Consider the following 8,624-nt stretch of genomic DNA (forward strand, 5'->3'; position numbering starts at 1 on the left):
TAGCCACATCGGTGAACTATGGGTAATCAATTAATCTCTGTGTGTGCTCCTGTTCTTATTTCGTTTCTCTTTCGTTCTCTTGCGTGTTTGTGTTCCTGAGTGTTTTTCCGTGAGAGTTCGTGTCGCGAATTGTGCAACGTCGGTTTGAGGTTGAACAGCTTCGCAGTTCATATCTAACATCAAACGAACTTGATTCCTAACAATGTGGACAATTGATTGGGATGTACGTTCGTAGGTATGCTAAAAACAATGTACACGGCCATGTGACACTTGTACAACTTGTGCCTTCCCTACATATATACGATCTTATCTTCGAAATTTAAATAGTTTTACACTTATAACCATACATCCTTAACCTTAGCAATCACTCTATACCAACAACTCCAGCTAAATTCTCTCTCTGTAATAGACTAGCTAGCGAGGACGTCACAAATGTAATAAGGGTAAGAACAAGTACAAACCTTTCATCTACCAAAATTTAACCAGTGTATATAAATATACAACATTACTATTTACCAAACATCCATCTTACATATACTACTCGTCATCAAGAATTCATGTTCTCTCTCTGACAAAAGAACTCAGAGTAAGTAAGAAATGGTACAGACGAAGAAGTTCAGAGGTGTCAGGCAACGCCATTGGGGTTCTTGGGTCGCTGAGATTCGTCATCCTCTCTTGTACCTTTCTTCTTTCTTTCCTTTTTTCTATGTTGTTCATTTATTCCCCCTTTCTGATGCATTCAGTACACAACCAAACACACACACGCTAACATATATATACATGATCGTTTTACTCATCTGCTTTCATCTCTTTAGCTAACACATAAACCCCATTTTAATATTTTATTGCTTATACGGACTATATTGTATAACATGCATGATCAAAGGAAACGGAGAATTTGGCTTGGGACGTTTGAGACGGCAGAGGAGGCAGCAAGAGCCTACGACGAGGCTGCCGTTTTAATGAGCGGCCGTAACGCCAAGACCAACTTCCCCGTCAACAACAACAACAACAACAACACAGGAGACACATCGGAGGGCAAAACCGATATTTCATCTTCTTCATCGTCATCTTCTTCATCGTCATCTTCATCACTCTCTTCTATCCTCAGCGCTAAACTGAGGAAATGCTGCAAGTCTCCTTCGCCTTCCCTCACCTGCCTGCGTCTTGACACAGCCAGCTCCCACATCGGAGTCTGGCAGAAACGCGCCGGTTCCAAGTCTGATTCCAGTTGGGTCATGACGGTCGAGCTCGGTCCCGCTAGCTCCTCCCAGGAGCCTACGAAAAATGCTTCACAAGACGATGTTGGTCCATCCACTCAGGTTGGCGGCGGTGGAGGAGGAGGAGAAGAAGGAGTAATGGACGAGGAAGAGAAAGTTGCTTTGCAGATGATAGAGGAGCTTCTCAATACAAACTAAATATTATTTGCTTATATATAGCTATTTTTATTGCTGATTTACAGCCATAATTATTAATTATACCTCATATATGCTATATATCGTGTTTATATTTATATATGTGATAGTTATATTTTGTTTTATATTTCATTTTGTGTCCAATAAAGTGTTAGTATTTGTAACTACAATCCAGAAGTGACCTTTTTCTTATTTGTGTTGTATGTTAGTCTTATAATTGCATTCATATTTTAGATTTTAAAAAAAGGATAACGTTACATTGTACATAATAAGTGTTTATTACAAGAGGACATGAATTTATAGCAACATCCCTAATCCGGGGGCGAATTTGTCTCCTGATTAAAGCAGACAGTACGCTTTCTAATTAAAAGTGTCATGTGAAATCAACTACGGGTATGATTTAAAGGCCTAACAATACATGGAAATTAAATAGTTGGTTAAATTAGGTTTGTAATATGTATCATGTATCACCCACAAAACACATGCATTCAGAATTTTCTTCAACTTAGTGGTAATATTTCAAATCTAATTTGCACGCATGATGAGACATGACAATAACAGCTAATGAAAAAAAAATCAAATATTAATGGGAATCCATTAATATATCAAATTTTAAATTTTATTTATTTCGCAGCCTAGAGTTCACATGAACAATATTGAACCTTTTTTTTTAATTGAAACTTTATTATGGTATGAATGTATGATTCAAGATCACCAGACCTTCTAATGAAATCATGAATTCAAAATGAGTGATGGTAACTTTGTAAACTGCATTAAGTATATTGTATAGAGAAGATAGGATATACCACGAGTTATTAAAAAGATGCTTACACAAACAAAATTCTGAGTACTCTAGAATCTATAAATAACAAAACGTTCGTTGTCTAACCGAGAGAGGAATAAGCATTAAATAGAAGTATAAAACCAAGTTTTGATTGATCATGGACGCATCTTTCATTTCTGGTTTGTTTTAATAAAATAGATATATACAAATCGTGCACCAACATCAGCTCATATTATCTCATTTTTTATAGAAAATATATCGACGTCTTATTGTGACGTTTTGGTTCAAAAAGCTATATGATTGAATCCTTAGACCTTTCAAATCATCAAGTGCTATCTGTCTTTTGTCCACCAAAATTATAGTACGATATTTCATCATTTGCAAACTTAGAAGTATAGTGACGTGATAAATTTCCAAAAAGTGCTATAACACAAACGCGAAAACAAAATATTTAATAAAAAATATGGCGACGAGTTAATTATTATTTTTGTTAAATGAACAGTACATATCAATTAACTCTACCATCATTCAGTGCATCACATTAAAAAAAAAGAACTGGAGGTGTTAATAATGAGAGATATTTACAAGTGAAGACTTTTAAAGTTAGGATTCTTTAACTTTCAAAAACTACAAGTGGAGGTGAAGGGATAACGAATTAGGTTAAAGAAGAGCACCAACTTTCACTTCATCAGTAGCTTGTTGGTACTTGTTTGTGCTCGTCTTTATGACTTGTCCTCTCTTCACTTTAAACTTGCACTTAACCACTCATTTCATGTAAATAAACTTTCTCTTCCTTTTTTTCTGTGACGAGAGTTTAATTTAAAATTGTCTACAAAGAAATTGGTAACAAGGAGTGTGAAAAGAGAGAGGAAACTGAAATAATGAAGGTAACAAGAAAGAAAAAGGGTGGTCTCTACTTTCTCTTGATAGACTTGGAACAGTGACACATTTCCTTAAACTCTCCATTGATATTGACCTTCCCTCTTCTTCAACTATCAACATCTTCTCTTCCCCCATCTAACTTAACTATGAAGTGCATCTACTACCTATACATCCACTTAATATCTCAGTGTGTCTGCTTAATTATACATATACTATCTTTACAAAAAAAATAATTAACAAGAAAAACTGGTTAACATATATCAGAGAGTGGGTTGTTCCAGTTCACAAGGATTTACGTGGGCTTAACAAATAATAAAGGCTGGACTCTGGAGGAGGACTTTGTCAACATGTGCATCCACCATATGAAAGACTTGTTATGAAACAGAGGGTTCAGATATTCAAAGTGAAACTACGACAAGGCCCCTAAGCGAATTTACAAAGCTCGAGTAAAACTAATTACGGGAAATGCCCAAAGAACACAGAGAAGAGTACGAAGGAATCGCAGAGGAAGAAAGCATGATCCTTGCCGTGTTGTTCGCTAATTCCGTAGGGAACGTTTTGATCGAAAGGTTCGCAACCCAGATCCGTATTGTTTTTTCTTCTTCTTTTTCATCGATTTCGCAGCTTCTGTTAGTCAATTCCTTTTCATCGCAAACTTGTTGGTTCGTGTTTGGTTAGCTCACTAAAGATCATACTCGACCATTGCCCTAGCTCTTGATCTCGTTAATGGATCTGAAAGTTGTTGATTGAGGTTTTCGATTAGCTTCATTCATGTCTCTGCTTTGTTTCTTTAATTTTGAATTGAGCTAAAAGCTTGAAGCTTTATCGAAATTAGGTTAACATTTCCCTCTGTAACGTACACTTGGTCTCGCTTAGGAACTCTGAAGCGAAGGGGTTTCACGTCTGTGATGTTATCTAGAATGTTTTTGTCCCCAAGTATTCACATGCCTTGGTTTAATTGTAGTGGATATTCTTGATGCCATTAGCACCTTATTGTGTAAATCTCCTGTAATGTAAATGGAGAGAGATGGAGTGGATATGGTGTGTGATATCACCTATACTGCTATACATGTGACTTGTCAGGTTTTAGTAGCAAATCATCAGAAGCATTTAATCTTGTAGGTTCAATGGAGTGCCAGCTGAGGAACGGCTCACCTGGCGTTCTTTCTTGGTTAAGTTGGGAGCTGAGAATCTCAAAGGTGTTAAGAACGAGGAGCTTCTCGTCGCTTGCCACAAGTAACATCAAACTACCTCTAGTCTTCCTGTGGCATTTTGGTGGCTTTGGATGTAATAGAGAGTTTGTTTGTGCTGCAGGTCGGTATATATCGTGTATACCATGCTAGGGGATGTTAGCATCTTCCTCGTTGGTAAAGACGAGTACGATGAACTTGCTTGTAAGCCTCTTTCTTTCTATCTCTCTCTCTCTCTCTCTTTGTAGCTCAGTTGATAAGTGGTTCATTCAGAGTTTCTTGAATCTTCTTGCAGTGGCAGAAGCCATCTTTATCATAACAGGGGCTGTGAAAGACATATGCGGGAAACCTCCTACAGAGCGAGTGTTTTTGGACAAATACGGAAGGATTTGTTTGTGTCTTGATGAAATCGTTTGGAACGGACTTCTGGAGAACACCGACAAAGACAGGATCAAGCGTCTCATTAGATTGAAACCTCCTTCTGAGTTTTGATTTTACTCCAAGTTCAACCAGTCACACCTTACAATGTGTTTTTTTTTCACACTATCAATTGAGTGTCAGTTGTTGGATCACTTCTCTCTATCAAATATTATACTGTTAACTACTGCTGTTCTTCGACCAGACATGAAGGGTTCAGTGTGGTGATGGTTATTGAATCTTAACTTTAAGGTTCCTCCTAAGTCTCCGGTTGTAACTGTTTGTGAAAACTCCTCTAAGGAGCTGGTTTTGAGTAATCTCGCATTTGACTGACTCTTCCACAAGCTAGGCGTCAAAACAACTGTGTTAACATAAAGAAGTAGCATAGTGGATCTTGGTTGGTCTCTGGACACATCTAATCTTAAATACATTTGTTTAGATTATAATGTTTCCATCTAAAAGCCTCCCCGAGTTAAATATGATCTATGTTTAGTTGTAATCTTAGCTGGAGAGCAAAAGTGATAAACGTAAAGTATTTGAACAGTCGTTGTCGCCTCCTAGCTGAGCTGTAAGGATCAGTGATCAAACTTCATACGCTTTGATCACTCAATTAGAGCATGTTGTTTTACCATTCTTCAGGACAAACCAAAAGCATTTTGATTTTAGTTACCTATAGAAACGGTTTTGTTTTCTACTTTACAGTCAATATAGGCAACTCAACGTCCACTTCAGAGACTTTCCTGCTACCGTAGAAAAGAAAAAAACGTATCAATCTTGTCTGTATCTCAGACATATGTTTGCTTGCTTTTAAAGAAGAAATAAAAAATGTGTCTCGGCCATTTGATGTGGAAACTTCTGCAAAGTGAAAGCTTTTCCTACAGTTTGTTATCTTTTATCGTTTGTAGGTATTTTACTCTTTTGTGTTTCCATTTTACAAAAGGACATAAAAGTTTAAGCCTAGTCATTTTAATTGTCTCTACCATTTGCTTGTTAAGCGTATATTTAATTTGAATGCGCTCGGTATGCTTATCATATGTCACTAGTTGTTTCGATTTTGTAGTTAAGCAAAACTATTTTAATCAACTTTGAAAACGAAAGAAAATGCTAAAAAGCTTTACTAATCTTGAGTTGGATTCCATATCAAATTTTATCGGCCTTCCGACACAAGAAAAGGCTGGCTAGATGGAAAGTAATAGTAAATGTGTAACGGGTTTAACGTGAGTGACAAATCTACGCTCATTTTTACCAAAAAAAAAATTCTAAACGTAATAATTAAGTCTATTTAAATGGTGGGTTTAGACCATCTCCAATAGTACTCTATTTTTTCTTTTATAATTTACACCAAAATAGAGTAACTCTATGATATTATAATTTTTGATCCAATGATGTTATTCTATAATAGAATTACTCTATTATAGAATGAAATACAGAGGAATGTCACTTTTCCACTCCAAATATAGAGTCAAATATGACACTCCTCTATATTTCATTCTATAATAAAGTAATTATATTATAGGATAACACCATTGGAGCAAGAATTACACTATAATAGAATTACTCTACTTTATTGTAAACTAGATTTGGATCCGTGCGTTGCAACGGGCTTTGTTTGATATTTTAATTTAATAAAGAATATTTTTTAAAAAATCATTTTGTTATAGTTTAAAGTTTGTTTTCCCATATGTTATGTAAGATTTATTTTATAATTAAGATTCGTTTTTACACATAAATTTCAGTTAATATTTGTTTTTTATAATGGTGCATATACAAACTGTTATCATCTTTGTACTTAGAGCTATAAAAAACATTCATACCTAAAAAAGAATTTGGAAGTTAAATAAGGCCAAAAAGCAATGACAACATTATACACTTTTCATGTAATAATTTAATGTTTTATTGAACTTATCTAATGTTAAATATTTTTTTTGATTCAATATTTATTAATAATATATTTTCAGAATAACATTTTAACTAAAATGAATTAGAAAATACTACATAATAAAACTAAAAAATGTAATAAGATAACGATGAAGCTTGATTTGTTTTTGACTAAAAATATGTACGGTTGACAATAATAATAATCAATTTTTATGAGCAAACATGAAAATATATATATCAAACATGTGTTTGATTTTCATATGACCAAACACATAAATACCAACCATAACAACATCCTAATTTTTTTTGTTAATTTAATAGCTTTAGCATCATACTTGTCATCAATTTTTTTCCGAAAACTATTATTAAATAGGAAATTTTATTTTTGTTAGGATATTTTTTAAAAAAGGAAAACTTATATTTTAAAAATCTCCTTTTTATTTACGATTAAAAAAAATACTATTTAATACTTTTTTACATTTTTGTTTATAATTTTAGAAAAGGAAAAGTATTATAATATAAAATTTTACAATTATCTTATATTTAGAATTTTAGAAAAATATAATTTCTATCAAATAATTATTTCTAGTTACTATAAAATAATTTTGAAATTATGATTTTTACAATTCATCAATACTATTTTTACACTTCGTTTTTTAATTAAATAATTTTTACTATCATCTTCATCATCAAATTCTCTCTTAAAATATACTATCAAATAATTTCTCACAATTCTCTTTTGGTTAGGACTTAAAAAATATGATATACAAATCTCTTTTGTTTAGGATTTTTTTTAAAAGAAAACAACAAATATTCTCTTATAGTTTTGAGGGTGTTAGAAAAGAAAATTAAAATAACACAGTTTTTTATAATTGTATTTTTTCTAGGATTTTAAAAAATAAAATTACTATCAAATAATTATTTCAAGCTAATATTAACTATTTTTAAAAGTTGCTAATTTCAAAATTCGTTTTTTCAAAATCACTAATATTCTTAATTACATATTTTAGTATCATGTTTATCATTAAATTTTGAAAAAAAAAAGAAAAAAAATATTATTTGGTTAAGATTAAAAAATAAAAAAGTTATTTTATTAAGGATTTTAGGAAAAAACGTTATTTTCACATAATGACAGATTTTTGTTTAAAATAAAATTAGTTATTTATGAGAAATGAAATTAATTTTAAAATTAAATTTTATTTATAATTTAAAAAAAAGGAATTTTGCTAATTTTGCTAATTAGTTTTTATTTAAGATTTTTTCATTAAACAAATATTTGTATTTATAGGCACTATAATTCTTTCTTATTTAGGATTTTTATACAACTAACTTATTTAAAATAAAAAATTATGTTTGGTTAATTATATATTGTTTCTTATACGTACAAGCATATATTTATCTATTCACACATACTTATGTAAGAAAAAAACATCATAATTAAAAAAAACTTATGTTAGCATCATAAGATGTAATAAGGATAATAAAAAAATGAGTTGTTTCTTGTAAATGCAATTGTTTTTTTTTTTGAAAATATAATGAGGAATCTTAAACCAAAATATAGATGTGAAAATAATAGTTATTTTTGTTTATATTTTCTTAGCATATAATTATCTCTTAAAAAGAAAAGTTAGTTACTTATATGAAAATAATATGAGTACTTTTACATTTTTATTTTTGTAGGCTTTTAGAAAAGGTATATCACTTATTTAATAGTTAGTTTTTTATTTGATTTTTATTAAATAATTTCTTCTACTTGTAGGATTTTATAATTCGTTTTTATTTAAGATTGTTTTAAAAAAAATAACATTTTCTATTATAATCTCTTTCATTAGAATTTTTAAAAACGAAAAACTATACAAAATATTTTTTTTTTAAATTACTTTCAAATAGCTTTTTACAATTATTCTTTGTTTATATAAGCTTTTTAAAAAACATTACTATCAAATATTTTTAATAGACTATAAAAGAATCATAATTGTAAAAGACTATGTAATAGTAATTTTCCTTTTCTAAACTCCTTAATAAAACAATAAAATATATTTTTGTAATAGTTTTCCT

General features: G+C 31.2%; 1 protein-coding gene across 1 annotated transcript; it reads left to right on the forward strand.

Moving 5' to 3' along the window:
• Positions 1 to 3,447: 3,447 nt before the first annotated feature.
• BNAC05G11670D (TSET complex member tstD) lies at positions 3,448 to 4,951 on the forward strand. Its single transcript, XM_013894294.3, has 4 exons — positions 3,448 to 3,650; positions 4,204 to 4,317; positions 4,396 to 4,475; positions 4,567 to 4,951. Exons 1-4 carry the CDS (start codon positions 3,547 to 3,549, stop codon positions 4,761 to 4,763), a joined length of 495 nt encoding a protein of 164 aa, XP_013749748.1. The 5' UTR covers positions 3,448 to 3,546; the 3' UTR covers positions 4,764 to 4,951.
• Positions 4,952 to 8,624: the final 3,673 nt, after the last annotated feature.

Source organism: Brassica napus, chromosome C5, assembly GCF_020379485.1.
Source record: "Brassica napus cultivar Da-Ae chromosome C5, Da-Ae, whole genome shotgun sequence".
NCBI classification, from domain to species: Eukaryota; Viridiplantae; Streptophyta; class Magnoliopsida; order Brassicales; family Brassicaceae; genus Brassica; species Brassica napus.

Bases quoted from the DNA above. Each gene is read 5' to 3' on its own strand.
- BNAC05G11670D (XM_013894294.3), top strand. From the start codon at position 3,547: ATGCCCAAAGAACACAGAGAAGAGTACGAAGGAATCGCAGAGGAAGAA. The intron at 3,651-4,203 runs GTTCGCAACCCA...TTAATCTTGTAG, and splicing joins GGGAACGTTTTGATCGAAAG to GTTCAATGGAGTGCCAGCTG. The intron at 4,476-4,566 runs GTAAGCCTCTTT...ATCTTCTTGCAG, and splicing joins CGAGTACGATGAACTTGCTT to TGGCAGAAGCCATCTTTATC.